The sequence below is a fragment of the Camelina sativa genome, chromosome 8, assembly GCF_000633955.1.
Source record: "Camelina sativa cultivar DH55 chromosome 8, Cs, whole genome shotgun sequence".
Classification (NCBI taxonomy): Eukaryota; Viridiplantae; Streptophyta; class Magnoliopsida; order Brassicales; family Brassicaceae; genus Camelina; species Camelina sativa.
Genome location: NC_025692.1, coordinates 25,240,501 through 25,257,967, shown reverse-complemented (window position 1 = coordinate 25,257,967; position 17,467 = coordinate 25,240,501). Strand labels below are relative to the sequence as shown.

General features: G+C 39.8%; 5 protein-coding genes across 6 annotated transcripts in view; 3 read left to right on the top strand and 2 right to left on the bottom strand.

Annotated features, from left to right (window-relative positions):
* LOC104708538 (probable zinc metalloprotease EGY2, chloroplastic) lies at window positions 4,517–7,715 on the bottom strand. Of its 2 annotated transcripts, none has more exons than XM_010425131.2 (12): window positions 7,365–7,715; window positions 7,187–7,259; window positions 6,928–7,068; window positions 6,595–6,645; window positions 6,397–6,507; window positions 6,237–6,311; window positions 6,029–6,134; window positions 5,861–5,954; window positions 5,609–5,762; window positions 5,307–5,514; window positions 5,047–5,207; window positions 4,517–4,946 (listed from the first exon to the last, which is right to left on the bottom strand). In XM_010425131.2, exons 1-12 carry the CDS (start codon window positions 7,529–7,531, stop codon window positions 4,692–4,694), a joined length of 1,596 nt encoding a protein of 531 aa, XP_010423433.1. In that variant the 5' UTR covers window positions 7,532–7,715; the 3' UTR covers window positions 4,517–4,691. The 2 variants fall into 2 exon arrangements, with proteins under 2 accessions (XP_010423433.1, XP_010423434.1); XM_010425132.2 differs by having other exon boundaries at window positions 7,187–7,250.
* LOC104708537 (chaperone protein dnaJ 49-like) lies at window positions 7,886–9,341 on the top strand. Its single transcript, XM_010425130.2, has one exon. It carries the CDS (start codon window positions 8,052–8,054, stop codon window positions 9,144–9,146), a length of 1,095 nt encoding a protein of 364 aa, XP_010423432.1. The 5' UTR covers window positions 7,886–8,051; the 3' UTR covers window positions 9,147–9,341.
* LOC104708536 (syntaxin-31-like) lies at window positions 9,426–11,232 on the bottom strand. Its single transcript, XM_010425129.2, is given in 7 exon segments — window positions 9,426–9,724; window positions 9,819–10,016; window positions 10,136–10,180; window positions 10,262–10,407; window positions 10,493–10,693; window positions 10,695–10,744; window positions 10,939–11,232. Coding segments are annotated over 7 exon segments (1,020 nt in total). The 5' UTR covers window positions 11,159–11,232; the 3' UTR covers window positions 9,426–9,564.
* Window positions 14,410–15,279, top strand: LOC104708535 (WUSCHEL-related homeobox 7-like). The gene is made up of 2 exons (XM_010425128.1): window positions 14,410–14,816; window positions 14,907–15,279. The coding sequence occupies exons 1-2, from the start codon at window positions 14,456–14,458 to the stop codon at window positions 15,116–15,118; spliced, it is 573 nt and encodes a 190-aa protein (XP_010423430.1). The 5' UTR covers window positions 14,410–14,455; the 3' UTR covers window positions 15,119–15,279.
* LOC104708534 (26S proteasome non-ATPase regulatory subunit 7 homolog A) overlaps window positions 15,871–17,467 on the top strand; it is a 3,873-nt gene continuing 2,276 nt past the window's right edge. The window contains exons 1-5 of the mRNA XM_010425127.1: window positions 15,871–16,213; window positions 16,685–16,777; window positions 16,861–16,942; window positions 17,135–17,231; window positions 17,326–17,401. Coding sequence (XP_010423429.1) covers window positions 16,027–16,213; window positions 16,685–16,777; window positions 16,861–16,942; window positions 17,135–17,231; window positions 17,326–17,401 — 535 coding nt within the window. The 5' untranslated portion in view covers window positions 15,871–16,026. The remainder of the gene's footprint in view (window positions 16,214–16,684; window positions 16,778–16,860; window positions 16,943–17,134; window positions 17,232–17,325; window positions 17,402–17,467) is intronic.

Below are 17,467 nucleotides of genomic sequence, written 5' to 3'. Positions count from 1 at the left end.
AATCGCTCCATCCCAATATAATGGAAGCTTTCCACCACGACCAGATTCACCTGCTATCGTTACATTGGCTCAATAACTCCTGCCAATCGCAAGACTAAATAAGACAGTTAAACAACTTAACAAACAAACAAACAACGAGAAGGCCCTCGGGCATCACAAGCGACGTTAAAGTAACCTCGCTACCTAACTTAGGTCACTTCAAACTCCTCGAATACCTTCTCGTCAATAACGAATCTAACGCAACTTCAATAAAATAGACAACGCCTAGTTGCTCCACAACCTCACGCGGAAATAAATGCTACCCCGCTACCCAACTCGGAACACTTCAGAACTTCCCAAAGGTCTCCACGCTCGAGCAACGAGCTCATGATAAGCTTTTCGAAGCTAACATGATGGACCCCCGGTAAACATTCCCCAGAATCTACCATCCGCACATCCGCCCTAGGTGAACTCATATCCGATCGGATGGACAAAGAAAGTAAAAAGAGTGATGACGAAACTTATGCGTTTTAAGTCAATCCAAAAACAAACAAAAAAAAAGGATTTAAATGCCTTCTCAGGCAAATACTTCTAAGTTTTGGATAAAAGCGCTCCCGGGCAAGTCGAAACAAAAGAAAGATAAAAGCCCTCGCGGGCAAACAAGTCAAAAGTTTAGAGATAAAACGAAATAAAGAAATCGGAGACAGCAATCAGACGTCCTCCCCCTCCGTTCCAACCCCCGGATCCACTGCGGTGCTCGCGTTGCTTCCATGCTCGTTTAGACCTCGCGGGACCCCTGTTCCGGCATCGACCTCCATAGGCGCAACCGAATTGTCCGAGATTTGTGGGAGATCAAGCTTGCCCACCAAGAAGTCCGAAACCACTAAGGAGTCGGACCTAACCGCAATGACCGCCCGTTGAGTCTCGAGGACTTGCAGCTCGTCTGCGATTGACGTCCTCCCCTCGCCGATCTGTTTGATCCTCAATCTCCGCAAGGTCGCTTTCGACCGCAGTCTGCTCCTTCTTCCGCTCCCATTTGCTCTTCACCGAGTCAAGAACCGCACGGTAGTCTTGGGACATCCGCTCCTTGGCGTCACGAACCGCCGACGAGTCCCCTCCGCATGCCGCTGTTCCGTTTCTGTCGCCTTTTCCTTCAGCCACCTGTTCTCTTTTAGCAGGAGGTCTCGGTCGCGTGCAGCTTTGGTTTGAGCGTCCCTGGCGGAGGAGAGGTCGGTCTCGGCGGCAAGCAGCCTGTTTTGAGCACTCTTCAAAGAAGTGATCTCGCTCTCCAGGGTCGCAACTTTTTGGTTTGCAGCTTCCTCCCTTTCCTGCGCGGCTTTGAGCGCCATCGTGAGCTCGTGAACCACCTTCGTCGTGTTCTCCAGCTCAACAGCCTGCGGAATGTCCTTCAGCCTCCGCTCGTAGAGCGCTACCAGCTTGTTGTCAGCAGCCGCGGACTGCAAGCACACCAAAAAGAAAAATGATTCCAATACTTGTGTCAAAAGAAAAAGCGGGTAAAAGAAAGTGAACGAAAAGCTAGGCCTAAATAGGTGTTCCTCAGTTCAGCTTACCTTCGCGTGAGCCGCCATCGCTTCAATGTAGGCCTCCCTCTCGGCAAGGTCCTTCACCAACGGGACCTGACAGTTGGCAGGCTTCAGGTGCCGGAAGAGGGTGGCCATCCCAAGATGGTCTTCCACTGCAGGGGAGTCACGAGAGTGGGCAAACCTCCAATGGAACGGGCGGCTCGACGACGAGTCGTTCTCGGAGGCAACAGGGTCGCCAGCAGGATCTTCGGGGTTACCTCCTGCTGGATGGCTTCCTCGGCTCTCACGGCTCCTCGTCTCGGGAGCTCAGGCTTTTTCTGTGCGAGCTCTTTTTGGCAGCGGGGGTTTGGTTGACCTCTTCGCTGCTTATCCGAGCTGGGGGAGGTTGAACGGCACGAAGAGCGGAGGCCAACGCTGCGTCAACATCACCGGCGCGGACCCTCCGAGATGGCTGCGATTGCTCTCTGAGCTTGCGGAGTGACGGTTTCCTGACCATGATGCGTAAAGGGGTGGAAGTCGAAGACGAACTCAAAATATCTGATTGCGTTTTTAAAAAAAAAGAGGAACGTTTAAAATCGTCTTCTTCTTTCGGAACATGATGGTTATAAGGAGTCATGACTAATAAAGGAGGACTCGTTACCTCTACGAACAGGAGAGTTATCCGCACCATCGCTCCTAGCCTGTTCAGCAAGGGGTGGTGGGTTCAAATGAACAGCGGAAACAGTTGGAACCGGAGCAGGAACGGCTTGAGCTAGCGGGGCGTTGAGAGCAGCAATGATGCGGGCTCGCGTGAAAGAACTCCACCTAACTTCTCCTCCTCGCAACCTTTCTGTTGGTGCTCGGGTCGCCGAAGTGTTCGGGTGCTCTCCAGAATCTGTAACACAAAAAAAAATTTGATACATTAGTACGGTAGCGTAAACATTACAGTCACAACAACGATAAAGGGTCACAAGTGACCAAGAGGTCATTCTGACCAACGTAAACGGCCCATTGGATCGGAAGGCGACTAAAATTGAAATCTCCCACTGACGCCGGAGTAACGCGGAAGTAGAAATACTTCTCTCTCCATCTTTCGTCTTTTCCCGGGAGCGCCTGGATTATCTCTGGGCCACGGCGGCGACACGTGTAAAACGTCCCCGGGAAGCCAGAATTATGTTTGATCTGGTATAACCGGAGGACGTCGTTCGCCCCGAGTTCGAGTCCGACTTCACGGCCTCTAACGTATATTCCCATGACGTGTCGCACGAAGTTTGGACACATCTGGGGAAACGCCATTCTGAGGCGTTGAAGGATCTGAAAGATGATCCTCAGGATGGGGAATACTAGTCCGCATCGCTCGAAGTAGGTGGTGTAGACGCAGCAGTAGTCCGTAGGGACAGTCTCCAGGGTAAACGGGTCTCCGGGAGAAAGCATCATCTCCACGTTTGGAGGTACACCGTGTTTTTGGCGAAGATCGGTCAAGTGTTTGACGGACGTGATCGGTGGGATGTGATTCCCCCAGAGTTTGAGAGGAGCCATAATAACGCAAGTAAAAAAAATATATATATAAAGCAAACATGGGACTAGCAATCTTAGGCGGAGAAGACAAACTTAGCAAGAAAAAGAAAGACAAGAAGGTAGACGAGCAGAAAGTAAATCTCAGAGTTTCTTAAGCAAAGAGAGGAAGAGAGAAATTACCTTAGTGGGGGGATGCGCGGTTGTGACGAGACATGTGAATAATGACCTATAAGTCATAATGGTTTTGGTTTTCGTAATCCCGCGAATTTCTCTTCCCTGATCTGGGTCGTTCAAGGCTTTCGTCTCTACCGTCGGATCTTAGGAGAGAGAGTGTAATCATCACGGAGATCTCGGAAGCCGAGATTCAGTATGTTTTCCCCGAGAAGGATCACGAAACCGAAACGACGGGGGATCCCCTTGGATATTCGCCTTTCAACTTGTATTGGGTTAAAAGGCTGGGGGGCAATTGTTGGTGTTGGGTTTCGCTGGTCGTAAGCCCAAAAGAAAAAGCCCAATACGAACGAAAAGACCGGACCAGCAAATGGGCTTGACGCGGGCCTGGAAGGAGAATTCGACCGCCTGGCGAAGTCAAACTAAGGATGAGGTCCGGTGGTCGCGGTCAAGTTTGCAGGAAGGAATAAAGGAGGAGATCAAGGAGAAGTTGGGATGACTTTTAGTCCTTAAATACTCGAAAACTGTAAAAAAAACATATGTATTTTTAATCAACAAAAGCAATACAAAAAATCCAGTTCATTTATTTTTCATTGTTTTTGTCGATTTATACCGAAAGTCTGTCCAAATCTCATTTCTCAATTAAATCTTTCTAATTGTTGTTTATGATATCAACAGGAACCAAAAAAAATTATAGAAAAGACCGATCATCAAAACCACCCTACTTGCACGTTTTGGGTGGAGAACAACTGTGTAGCTTATCATTTGTTGTTCCAGTTTAATAAAATCAACAACCTTCATCAAAAGCGAACTCATGTCTTTTACAAAGATTGCATCAGTCAGTTCCATAAGCCAATAGCAGCCAACGATAGATACGAAGAACCGTCGTTTTTCTCAAAAGTATTGAAAAGTCTTTCTTTAGGAACGCCCCAATTAGAAGACAATCCTGTAATAGATTTTTCATTTATTTATTCAACAGAATAATTAAAAAAAGCTCTAGTTGGCAACAAAATAATTAATAGCGGAATTAATTAACAATACTACTTCTTTACCATATAAGCTGATAGTGATGTCTTTAATTTCTTCAGTCAATTATATATTAGTAGTACGATTACGAATGTAGATTCTTTGACCTTTCCTCGAATAAACAAACGACAATCATAGTATGACTATGTGCCCAAAATTGAAAGGTTGCTTTGGTTGCTACCAACCAAATTCAAATCCATCCACATGAAATGCATGTGCTTTTGTTCTATCATTTACCTTCCAACGTTACAATATTACGTATCTTGATTGACAATACCACACGTAATTAATATCTGTGATTAACAAAATTCCAGTATTAGTTTATATTTTTGAGATAAATTTGGTTTGTTTCCTAAGCTGCTTCCATGACAGAGTCAAAATATAGCACATAACTTAGAGACCAAAACAAAAGGTTACAACTATATATCTCTGATTACTTTATTGAGCTCTGTATATATGATGATATGAGTCACTTCACAAGCCTATCATCATGGTTTCACCGCCAGTGAAAGCAAATGGGTAAGGCAAACACACTAGCAAGGAGAGAAACAGAACCACGATTCCTAGAGACACATACTTATCATCAGGCGTCGTTATTTCTTCAGCCAGTGGCGCAATCGGCCCACGCTGCAGGAAGAATATCAGAACCACCCAGTAGAATGCTACGTCACTGAACAACGCTGATAAGCCCAAAAGCGCTATGGAGGCACCTGTGAGCCTTGTTGCTGTCTGAAAATCATTTGAAAGACACATCTAATTAACGTTAAGACATCCAGCACAAAGACATTATAATAACCTTTTTCAAGACATTCTCTAATTGATGTGTTACCTTTCTACCCCAAATGGAGAAAGCTATTTTGCCCCCATCTAGCTCACCCGCAGGGATGCTGTTAATGCCATTGATGAGAAGTCCAGCCCATGCCCAGATCACAAGTGGGTTAAGAGATATTGAAGTTCCATCTTTGAGTACATCACCGAGTAGGAGCTTTGCTATAAAAGCAAAAGAGGGAAAATGCTTAAACATTGATTTAACACTCCAGATTCAGCCCTCAACACTTATCATATCTGATTAAGAGTTTCAAAGCTTACCAATACCACCAACGAGGAAGGATTCATGAAACACTGATGCGTCAACTACAACGCCAATGCCGTCACTAGGAGGCACGAATAACCCTATAAGAAACAGAATCAAGCCTAGAGAAAAGCCAGCCAAAGGTCCTGCAGCTGCAAGCTTCAAAAGATCTTCTCGCTTGGCTACGATATTTTTGATTCTTGTTATAGCACCGAACGAGCCTATCTGCCATCTAAAACATGTTCATCAAATGGCTAAAAAAAACAAATTTCAGCTTAAAGGAGGTTACTTTCTTTCAAATAGAACATTGCATCTTCACCTGCCAACTTGGAACAAAGAATGGAACACCAAGCTTTATCCCTAAGTTATTTGCAACTAAAATGTGTCCCAGTTCATGTACTCCAAGGACAAGAGCGGTAACAAGAGCTCCTGGTAAGCCATCCTTCAACAGTTCAAGGTTGTCAAATGCTGATCTGCAATTAAATTCATGGTAGGGAGGAGATTTTTTATTCAGTATGATGATTTGGAAGTATAATATATTCTAGAGAAAACATGGTCAAGATGTTCTTACAGTAAGTCGGATTGCAAGGCGGGCACATTACGGAGAAACAATGTAAACAATGCCACCAATCCAAAAGAACCAGCAGCAAACCATTCAGGGACAGCTGCAATTATAAGTAGTATCCAGCTAAAACTTACTGAGAAATACCTTATAACATGGAAGTATATAGCAATATACCTGTTGTCTCGGGTTCTAAGGACCTTCTTGGAACAACAACGGCCACAGGTTTATCATCCTCAGGATTAGTGAGGAGAAAAAGCTTGTACTGGTCACCAAAATTATTCTGCAGATAGATGAGCAACATATTATTACTCTTTGACTCTTTGTCACAGCATGTGTTTGTCAACGATCAAAGTTAAGAAAACCTAAAAAGCAGAATTGCTACCTCCATCCTCGTCTTTATCTTCTCATAACTTTTAGCAGGCTGGCCTCTTAGATTTCCTTTGAACAATACCCCACCCTACCAACAATTTCCCAAAAATGTTAAAAAGCAAAGTTGATAATGACCTTAGGAAAATAAACTGATGAGGTTCTCAGTAACTCACCTCATATGGTTCTTGACTTGTTACGAAGAAGGTGTCAAACCCGAATACTTGGCCCCTGAGAATATCAATGGTTTCCTTGGGAAGTCTCATGGAATCATCCAATTGTAATGGCTGTTCACAACAACTTTTTTATGAAAGATAAAAAACAGAAAGCATAAAGCTGCCGCTGTTGTAAATAACATTGCTAATAACACTTACATTCACACCCGGAAGAGGAGAACCGCTGCTAACTTCTAATTTATCGCCGTCCTATTCCAAATGCAGTAGAAGAGTACAACACATTCAGAAACAAAACCAAGAAACTACATATATGGACAATGGTAGGTATTTAAATCAAAATATTACAGGAATTAAGATAACTTAGACTCATAAGATTCAGCATCAAAAGTAACAATTGCTTACGGTTCAAACAAAAAGCCATCGAGAGTAATTAAACAATGCTTTCAAATAACATTCACTTTGATTCCAAACTTACAAACTGAGCTTCAATTTCCTTATGGATGCATTAGTTTCCAAGTAGTAAGACAATACCTGAGAACTGAATTGAGTTTTGTTCTCCTCCTCATTCCCCGGCGCTTCATTCACAACTGTTGGTTGTGAATTCAACTCAGTAGGAATTTGTGTCGGAGGACCATCAGCTGAAGTCTCTTTGCCTTCTTCACCATTATTATCCTGGAAAGAAGAACTTATGAAATCAATTACCTAACTTCATCTAATAAACCAAGCAAAAATATTTACAACATTGGAAATCATAAAAAAAGTATCCACATTGATATACTTAAGCAAATACCTCATCGTTATTGCCTTCTGGTTCTGTTTGCGTCTCCGTCGCTCTAACAAAAGTCTCTCTCTTTCTGAAAACTCTAAATTAAAAAAGCCACCAGAGTAAGTAGACAAAGAAGCAATAGTAGTGCTCCTCACCGGTTAACTAACAAAATGAAGAAGATGGATAAAAACAATAAGAAAACCTTTCAAGCTTCAGATCCTTCTTCCTTCGAGATGTTCCTGTTTGCCCGAAATTGAGACTCGAAGTAGCTACTACAAAAGGCTGAAACTGAAGACTACTACTACAACATGAGCTGCATTGCGACAAGACGCCCAAATTGCCGCTAAAACTAGCCACCGCGAGATTCATGTCCTTACAACAAAATTCGAAAAAAAAGCCTAAACTTTTAGGTTCTCCGATCAAAACCCTGATGTCATTATTACAAAGTAAAGATTTTTGATTTTTTTTGCTCTTTCAGATACTTTGTACGACGATTTCAGATTGTGTGTGTGTGTGTCCTCGTGGTTCTTAATCGCTGGAGGACACAGGATCTTCTTTCATTTATCCGTTGGCGGAGCTCTTTCCAAGAATAACGCCTTGTCGTTTTTCACCCAATCTAAACGACATGAAACTCTTATATAAATAACCAAAACAGCGTGCATGTTCATTGATTTGAACGACACGATGTTCTTTACTTATAACATACAAAAACGTCACGCATGTTCTCGTGCAATCAAGTCTTTTAGAAGGAGGGCTTGAAAGCTCTCTCTGTGGAAGAGGAGGACTCAGCAGCGACATCTCAGATGAACTCCGATCGCTACGAGAAGCCCTAATTCATCAAGAGTTTCCGATAGTCTCATCGGGAAATATTCGCTTTCCTGTCGAATCAATGGATGGTAACAAAGACGACGCGTTGAAATGCCTAAAAATCGGCAAGGATGCGATGGAATCAGGAGATCGATCTCGCGCTTTGCAGTTTCTCGAGAAAGCTCGTCGTCTTGATCCATCTCTCCCGATCGATGATCTAGTTTCGGATCTGAACAAACAATCAGATGAACCAGCGGCGACGGCGGAGGACGATTCGCCTGGATCTGCCGCCAACGAGTCATCAAAGCCGCCGTCGGATCGACCTTCTCTTCGTCAACGTGGATCTTCTGTTTCATCTTCCCCGGGATCTTCATCGTCATCATCGTCTTTCACGGAAGAACAACGAGCGATCGTGAGGGAGATAAAATCGAAGAAGGATTACTATGAGATTCTTGGATTAGGAAACACATGTTCAGTTGAAGATTTGAGAAAATCGTATCGGAAACTCTCTTTAAAAGTTCATCCCGATAAGAACAAGGCACCTGGTTCTGAAGAAGCTTTCAAATCAGTCTCCAAGGCGTTTCAGTGCCTAAGCAACGAAGACACTAGGCGTAAGTACGACGTCAGTGGTTCAGATGAGCCTTCTTATCATCAACCACGCCGAGCTGCTAGAAGAAACAACGGCTTCTACGATGATGAGTTTGATGCTGATGAGATTTTCAGAAGCTTCTTTGGTGGTGGAATGAATCACGCCACTACTACTCAATTCAGATCATTCAATTTTGGTGCAGGAACTACTAGAACAGCTAACCAAGCTTCTGATACAGGAGGATTCAATCCTCGTGTACTCCTCCAGATGCTTCCTTTTGTGTTCATACTATTACTCAACGTTTTGCCTTCTTCTCAACCAATTTACTCACTCTCTCCATCGTATAACTACGAGCACAAGTTCACCACTCATAGGGGGGTCAATTACTTTGTCGGATCAGCCAAGTTTGAGCAGGAGTATCCAATAAATAGTCAGGAGAGACAGAGGGTTGAGGAGCAGGTTGATAGAGATTACTTGTCTATACTCGGTCAGAATTGTCGGCTTGAGCTTCAGAGACAACAATGGGGTTTTGTACGCGAAACGCCACACTGCGACATGATGAGGAGGTTTGATTCAGCTGCTGCATAAACTTGGTTGGATTGTTCTGAGACATAGATTTGGTACTTACTAACTTCTGAGCATTTTGTTGATGCTTCAGAGAGTTTGATTTCAAAGTCCCAACCTCATATACATTGATTACTGTGCTCCTTATGATGTTTTAATATGAAACATATTGTGTGTGATTATATCTTATTCTGAATAATACTTCTCTTTTGCTTTGAATTTTTCCATGAGTAGTGTAGCAAAAGTTAAATGCTGTTACATCAGAAGTTTCTTGTTAATATACAAATAAATCTTGCAAAAAAAAATTGAAACTTTTTGACACTCCACTATCCACACACACAAAAAAACGGAGCCCAAGCTTACAAGCTTAGCATGTGTACAGTCAAATTTTCAGCTCTGGATTTTGATACACCAGAAACAAGAGATAAATGGTACTGTTGTTTCAAGCCACAAAAAAGAGAAAAACAATGAGGAACAAGATGATAACAGCAAAGATCTTCATCATGAGCCATCGATTTGACGAATTTCGAGTGAGGTGCTGCAGAAGAGCGCTGCGTGCTCCCTCTACATTAACTAACGATTCATCCATATTGTCATCGATTCTGTTCCATAAAAAAAATAACATGTGTTAGATGCTGCTCCCTGCAACTTGGAACATGTTGAGTAGTGGCCTGGGTAAGAAAAACGTTAAAGAACCTGATTGCTAGCTCTCCTTGATGTGTGACCATTGTAGCTAGATGTGTGAATATTCCACTGAGCTCGGTTATTATTGATTCAACACTGTGAAGTGCAACCGCTCGGCTTTGGCTATAATTCTCCTGCCTTGGGACTGTTTGCTGTAACATGGACATCTCCATTTGCTGCGAAGGAGCATTCTCTATCGCGGATCTACGTCTGTATTAGCATGACACACGAACAAAACTACCATCTGTTTTTATACATGATTTGACCTTAAACCGTAATGGAACACAAACACAATCAAAAGTTGCAAGTTATGGGGAATTAAGACATACCTGAGCTGGCTACCCGAAGGAGCTCCACTATTCAATGGCGGCAATCTGGTCAGTGACAGGAGGGAAAACATACTTAGAAGAGAGTAATTGTTACTTATGAAATAGTAGTTATTGAACAAAACTCACAGTGGTTGTTGTAAATTCCCAGGAGGATTTGGTGAAGTTGACCAAGGAGGAGGCTCAGGTACAGACTTTGCATTATTCTGAGGCGGACTATCTACTGCATTTTTTGTTGAAAAAAGTTGTTTCCGGTTTTCATGAGCCTTCATGTTCTGCAGGAACACAAGACATTTTCTCAAATAAGACACTGTCCATTGTAGGATAATAATAGGCAGGTTATAAATCAACAAATCGAACCTCTGATCTGGTAGTTAGAACATCTTGAAGTTGCTTAGTAGCTCCCATAAGTCTGGTTTTCAAATCATCACAAACAGCAGTGTAGTGACCAACTTTGTCCTGTGAATAGTTCCCATCAGCAATCTCCATGTTCTGAAGCGTTTCCAGATCAGAGAGAGCCATGTTAAGCCCCGTGATATCGTTCCTGATCAACACAGTTAAACTCTTGTATTTCCACAGTCCGGTCATTGAAAATAGACGATTGTTTTGTCACTGCAGTTGCAGGAAAAAACAAAAACATAAGGTTGTATTCACATTTCAATCACTACACTGTCTAAAGATCATGAAAACACACACATAAATGACTTCTAGAGCAAGCAACACGGAACTATTCTCTATCAAATACAGAACAAAATCATGATTCCGGCGGAGAAGATGACAAGAATAAATCTGAGTTCGAACCGTACATTTATCGAGCCTCGAGATCTTCTGCACAATTTCTTGGATACCTAACCCGGTACGGGAAGCCTTCTTATTGAATTCGGATCTTGAAGATCCCGGAGGTGATTGTTTGGATGATGCCGGATCATCTTCATTTTGATGAACGGACGGGATCGCTCCGATCTTCTTCAACGTTTGGGACAGTGAATAAAACTCCGCCGTACGATCCCTAAACGTCGAACCCATCGGAGGATCAGAATTGGATCAAAATCACCGGAAAAAAAAATTGATTAATTTCGTCAGATGGTGGTGAGCTCCGTTTTCAGATTAACGAAAGATTTTATCAACCGAAGAAGAAATTGAATAAAAAACTACGTGACACTATTATGTTTTGACATCGAACATCTTGTTGTTTTTTCTTACTGAACCGTGTCCCGTTTTAATATATGGCAACCGAAATGTGTGGTGTTTAAATACATCAGACCATTAATCTATCATTATTATACCAGTCTTTTTAGTTTGGGAAAGGTTTCTTCTTTTTAGTTGCTTGGATTTTTTTTTTAATAGAATTTTATTACATATCCTTGTCAAATGTTGAGTATTTTGATTAGAGTTTAGTGGTGTAAATTTTAACTTAATTTGTAGGACTATGTTACCAATGAAACAGTTTTGTTACATTTGTTCCCCCCAGAGGACCTCTACACTTACTTTTCTAAGATGGAAACTGTAGAGGGCTGTGCAACCAAGTTGACTACCGATGTGTGAGAAATAACGTTTCTTCTTAAGTTTATAAAACTAAAACATAATTTCACTGATCGTCTCTCAAATAGTTCTACACTCGTTTGTAGCTTTGAATAATGAAAGTAAAGAGTTAATAAGTCATAAGTAATAAATGGATCCAATATAGTTCAAATTCTGATAAACTAAATTTTGAGGTAGATTTTGAAGGGTTTTACTGTTTAGGTGATGTTGATGGTAATGCAGATTATGTATAATTTCCATTTCTAGTTTCTTACAAAAGTATATTTAGTGACCGGCGTACCAAGAGGTTTTTATAAAAATGGAACAAAAATATGTATGAGAATGAAAAGTTGTAAGTGAATGGGAAATTTTAAAGTTTTGGGGTTGATGTTGGATGGATCAGCGACAAACGTGGAAGCAGTGAGATCCAAAAAGAAAGCTTTCCCAAGCTTCGTGAGCCGTAGGAGTCTAGTAACATTTTAAGCGTGCCACAATTTCATGCCCTTGTTTCCCGAGTTTTCATTTTTATTTTTATTTTAAATTTTTAACATAGAGCAAATAGTAATACGTGAATTTGTATCATTGATTAATCTATCATTTTATTGAATAACAATACGAATTGATTCTCTCACTTTACCAATCGTTTTATCTTGAGTGCATGTAGAGATTTTTCTCGTTCCCCCCCCCCCCCCAATTCAATATAACGTGTATTATTCAATTGGAATCGTAAAACGAACTTACGCAATCGGAACAATGTCATTCAGGATAGACATTTTAATTTTTTTTTTTTTTTTTAAATCTGAAAGTAGTTTGACTTTTGACAACGCATGATGTTAACTTAGTGATAGTAATTTGTCTTTCGGAAGACAAAAAAAATATAGTAATAGTAATATGAAACAAAAATTAATAAGACTATTTGCATGCCATGTTGTAGTATTTATTTTCTTTTAGTTAAGATTTGGTTTTTTATTTTTTTGATGATCGGATAAACGACATTGACCTAGGAGTTAGAGCTGAAAAACCCGTTGCCAAGAACTAGTAGCCAAAACTTATGTCGCTTGAAGCTTTATTCCTCAAAAATTTTATTCAGTAGTATATAATCTCAATAGAAAAAATACAAATATTACTTTAGTAATTGATTAATCTGTGTATTAAATTAATGGTGCATGTAACATCATTGGGAATTGCAGGTAAGTGGGCATTACAATGTGAGACCACCTTCCACTTTTTTGACTAGGATGAGAACACACACATATGTTCTTTTTTTAAAATATATAATCACTTAATCAGATCATTTTAATATATATGCTCCAAAGTTATAAGAAAAAAAAATATTTTGATGCAACATATACGGATATACCTACCTATATATAACCAATATATGAACCATGCGTCGTCCAACGTTTTCAAACGTCCTGAAATATATACTTTTTGACATTTTATTATGTATAAAATCATATTTAAAGTTTGTAAAATCAGGCTTTTAATGTAAAAGTTTGAATCATATAGCCAAAAAATGTTTTTTCTTTCTAAAACCAACAGTTTGTTGATGAAATATGGTCTAAACGAATCTCTTTTTCAAATTAGAGAAAACACGTAATTTTTATAAAAATTAATATATTTTGTAAGTGATTATAAAATTAAAACAGTGACTATACTTAATCTATGGATGAGTCCAAGTAGCAAACACCAACGTGAACTTTGACTTTGAGGCCGAATCGATCTTCTCCTTTTATGTTTCTTTAAACTTTCAATTAAATTTGTGAAGTGTGAATATATAACGTTTTGTACGTATCAGTATGTTGTGTAGCAGAGCGACTCTTGTTTATAAAAACAATGTTTGGTTTATTCTAATTGTCATTTTATTCTTTGGATCTTTAGTCTTCGCTTAGCGTCTCGTGTAACATGTCTTCCTCCTCAAAACCATCACTACTAATTCACAACAACATACATCGCTATGCCAAGACACATCTTAATTCTTAAATAAAAAATTTCACAGTCGCTACAACCGTCATGTTAATTGAAAACACTGTTAAGAGGGAACATGCATGCTTATTATGGTTTTAACTTGTTTTAAACTATTGTAAATGTTAATTTTTGTAAGGATTCTACTCAATTTTCTAATCACCATTGCCGACCAAACTACTTTATCAAGTCACAGCTTTTGTGGAAAATTTCCCGTTAATTCATGAACCTTTCAATATGTTCACACAATACATAATCATTATATTAATTTTTGCGGCTAATTTTAGAATTATTGTACGATAACTGATCACACGCGCTAGTATGTTCTCTAGCTTAAATTTGCAACCCCACAGGTTTCAACATCCCACATTTAGTCCCTAATCAATAACCAAATTAATCAGTATACACTACACACTAATAAAATCATAAAATTACGTATATATTCATACGTAGTACATAACCCTAACTACGTAGGATAAATAAACGATCAAACTGCAGTAAAAAAATCAGTCTCTCACAAATCCCAAAAACAAAAGCATGCATTTCGTAATAAACAACGCACTGATTCTGTTTGATTTCTTCTACCTGTATCCTACACAACACTAATTAAACGACACAAAACTCAAAACACAGACAGACTTACTTAATCTATTCCCCTCAATATTTCTTTTTTGGATTATAATAATATCAACAAAAATTTCAAAAAAGACACACCATCTAATCATATCTATATATTCGAACACCAGCTGGTCCATTCACATCACACCTCATAACATATAAACATATTCAAAACCCTAAAACGCAAACATTTTAAGAACTCTGTTCTTTAATTTAATAATGTCTCCTGGCTTTCCCATCAAAGCTAGAGGACTAGGTCATAGCACTAACGGAGGAGGAACAGGGACGAAGTGTGGACGGTGGAATCCTACGGTGGAGCAAGTGAAGCTTCTGACGGATCTGTTCAAGGCGGGGCTGCGAACACCGAGCACCGATCAGATTCAGAAGATCTCTACGGAGCTGAGTTTCTACGGTAAGATCGAGAGCAAGAACGTGTTCTATTGGTTCCAAAACCATAAAGCTAGGGAGAGACAAAAGTGCCGCAAAATCTCCTCCGTTGATTTTGATCATCGTCAATACAAAGATCTCTCTGCTAGTCCTCATCGATACAGACCACGTCTTCATCAACCACAACGTAAAGGTTAATAAAGATATTGTATCTTTCTATATATGTAATTATCTCATTTTACATTAAAAAGACTAATAATATGTTTCCGTTTTTTTCTTGTAGATATTTTTGAAGTTTGTGACGAAGAAGAAGAGAAAGTGACACAGACGTTGCAACTCTTCCCATTATCGAAGGTTGAGAGAGCAAACGTTACTGCTGGGAGCCACAGCGAATACACACGAAAGCAAGCCTATACGACGGCGTTTTCCACATACTCAACATGTGGAGCTGAGATGGAACACCCGCCGTTGGATCTCCGATTAAGCTTTCTATGAAATCGATTGCTTTTGATATTAACGACTCTAGTGGATGGGGAAAATAAAATAAAGGCATGAGATCACAATTAGTTTAGAACTAGCTACCTATAGATTTTGGTCTTTATATGCATGAGATAATTAATTAGACCCTATTTTGGAACTATATGTTTTTTTTTTTTTTTTGAGAAAGATTTTGGAACTATATGTTTAGAACTGAAATTGACATGATCGATCAGTTTCATTAGGCTGGTATAGAACTTAAAGATAGAGTTGTAGTCAAATTATGACTGTCCTATACTCCTATCATGGGATCATAATAGGGCAACTTCTACTTGTAACAAATTATTTGCCCCTTCTAGTGGTTAATTATATTTTTGTTACATTCGTTTTCTTTACCTTACTCTCTTCATTGTTACTTTGGCCCTCCCATAAAATGAGAATATATTTACAATTTACGTTATATAGTAACATTTGGATAAGTGCAAAAGAGAAGAAAAAGACACCAACAATGGCAGTGATGATACTGTTTTGTAGCACATTTACCCTTTTCTTGAAAGTATCCACAACTTTAGTTTATTTTCTCCTCTAGAATTCATATATTCACACTCGTTGGAATAAAAATAATTAAAAGAAAGTCCTAATACTAATCAGCTGATGGGTCGATAAATGGGTTCACCACAGGCCCTTCATATTGGGCTTAACAAAACATAGGCCCATTATATATCTAAAATAAGTGGAGAAATTAAAAGGCAAATTTGTGTTAGAGAGGTTATATTTTTCCTGGAGAAAAGCAAACTCTCAAAGCAGCTCCGTCGGAGGAAAAAAAAAAGAAACCAGATCGGAAAAGTTCACTCTTTTCAAAACCTTCTCCGTAGAAATTCAGATTACTTAAAGCGAGAGAGAAGGTTTGATTTCTAATCCCAACAATGGATGTGATTAAGACGCAACAGATATCAGCAAGGACGATCGAGAAAGTGGTTGTTCATCCACTCGTCTTGCTTAGTATCGTCGACCATTACAATCGCGTCGCTAAGGACTCGCGCAAGCGTGTCGTCGGTGTTCTCCTCGGGAGCAGCTCCCGTGGTGTCGTTGATGTCACCAACAGCTACGCAGGTTAGCCTTTATTTTTATTTTTTGTTTACTTCTCAGATCTCAGATTCTGATGGGGTCTTTGGTATACTTAAGGGTTATTCGCATCTGGGTTCTAGCGAGATGTATATAATAACCACAATTTAGGGTTTTTGTAGCTGTTTTGTGAAGTTCTGTTCCGGAATTGAGCACTTTTTAAATTTGATTTTGTTATATACTCTCTGATATATTTACTTCAGGAAAGTCTGGTCTCGCTAGGGTTTTGGATTCAGTAGATCTCTCAGTGACTACTCGTATGTTTTGGAATTTTCCAATATTTACTTGAATTGAAGTGAAAGAGACAATTTTTAGGTTGATTTGTTGGAGGTTTTACTTGCATTTTAGTTTGCAAAAGTGGGTTTAGTCCTTTGGACACTGTTGCATATATATATATATATATATATATATATATATGAGTCTGTGACTCATTTAACATTTGAAAATTTTGATTTGTAGTGCCCTTCGAGGAGGATGACAAAGACCCAAGTATCTGGTTTCTTGATCACAACTACCATGAGTCAATGTTCCACATGTTCAAGAGAATTAATGGTATTTTCTCAGGAAATTGATGCTTAGACCATATTTTATAATGTAGAAACCAGGCTTTTTAACAAAGGTTATTTGCTTTTCAGCCAAGGAGCATGTTGTAGGTTGGTACAGCACAGGCCCTAAACTTCGAGAGAATGATTTGGACGTTCACGCGTTGTTCAATGGGTAAGTATCCAGCTTAGTCATTCAAGTAGCAATTTACTGGCCTTTATCTTATTTTCTGTTGACATGTGAGATGGATTGAAGATATGCTGGTTCTTAAAAGCCTTATTTTAGGCAGAAAATCCGTTCTTTCTCACTTTTTTGTTGCTTCTGTTTCATCTTCAATTAAGCTTCGTTTTGCTTCTGATTCTGCAGCTATGTTCCAAATCCAGTGTTGGTCATTATTGATGTCCAGCCTAAAGAACTTGGAATCCCCACAAAAGCATACTATGCGGTGGAGGAAGTCAAGGAGGTAAGATGCAAACCCTTCCGAATCTTGTCCATGTTATACAGTTGCATTCTTATATTTAATCAGCTGCTGATTAAACACTTCGTTGTCTCTTCAGAATGCTACTCAGAAAAGCCAGAAAGTCTTTGTTCATGTGTCTACAGAAATTGCTGCTCATGAAGTCGAGGAAATAGGTATGTCCAAAATGGTTTGATCACCTTGGTTTGATGTCTAAAAAAGTATATTTTTTTACTGCTTCG

Bases quoted from the DNA above. Each gene is read 5' to 3' on its own strand.
- LOC104708538 (XM_010425131.2), bottom strand. From the start codon at position 7,531: ATGAATCTCGCGGTGGCTAGTTTTAGCGGCAATTTGGGCGTCTTGTCG. The intron at 6,646-6,927 runs GTATTGTCTTAC...CATTTGGAATAG, and splicing joins AAACTCAATTCAGTTCTCAG to GACGGCGATAAATTAGAAGT. The intron at 6,135-6,236 runs GTAGCAATTCTG...ATCTATCTGCAG, and splicing joins AGATAAAGACGAGGATGGAG to AATAATTTTGGTGACCAGTA.
- LOC104708537 (XM_010425130.2), top strand. From the start codon at position 8,052: ATGGATGGTAACAAAGACGACGCGTTGAAATGCCTAAAAATCGGCAAG.
- LOC104708535 (XM_010425128.1), top strand. From the start codon at position 14,456: ATGTCTCCTGGCTTTCCCATCAAAGCTAGAGGACTAGGTCATAGCACT. The intron at 14,817-14,906 runs GTTAATAAAGAT...TTTTTCTTGTAG, and splicing joins TCATCAACCACAACGTAAAG to ATATTTTTGAAGTTTGTGAC.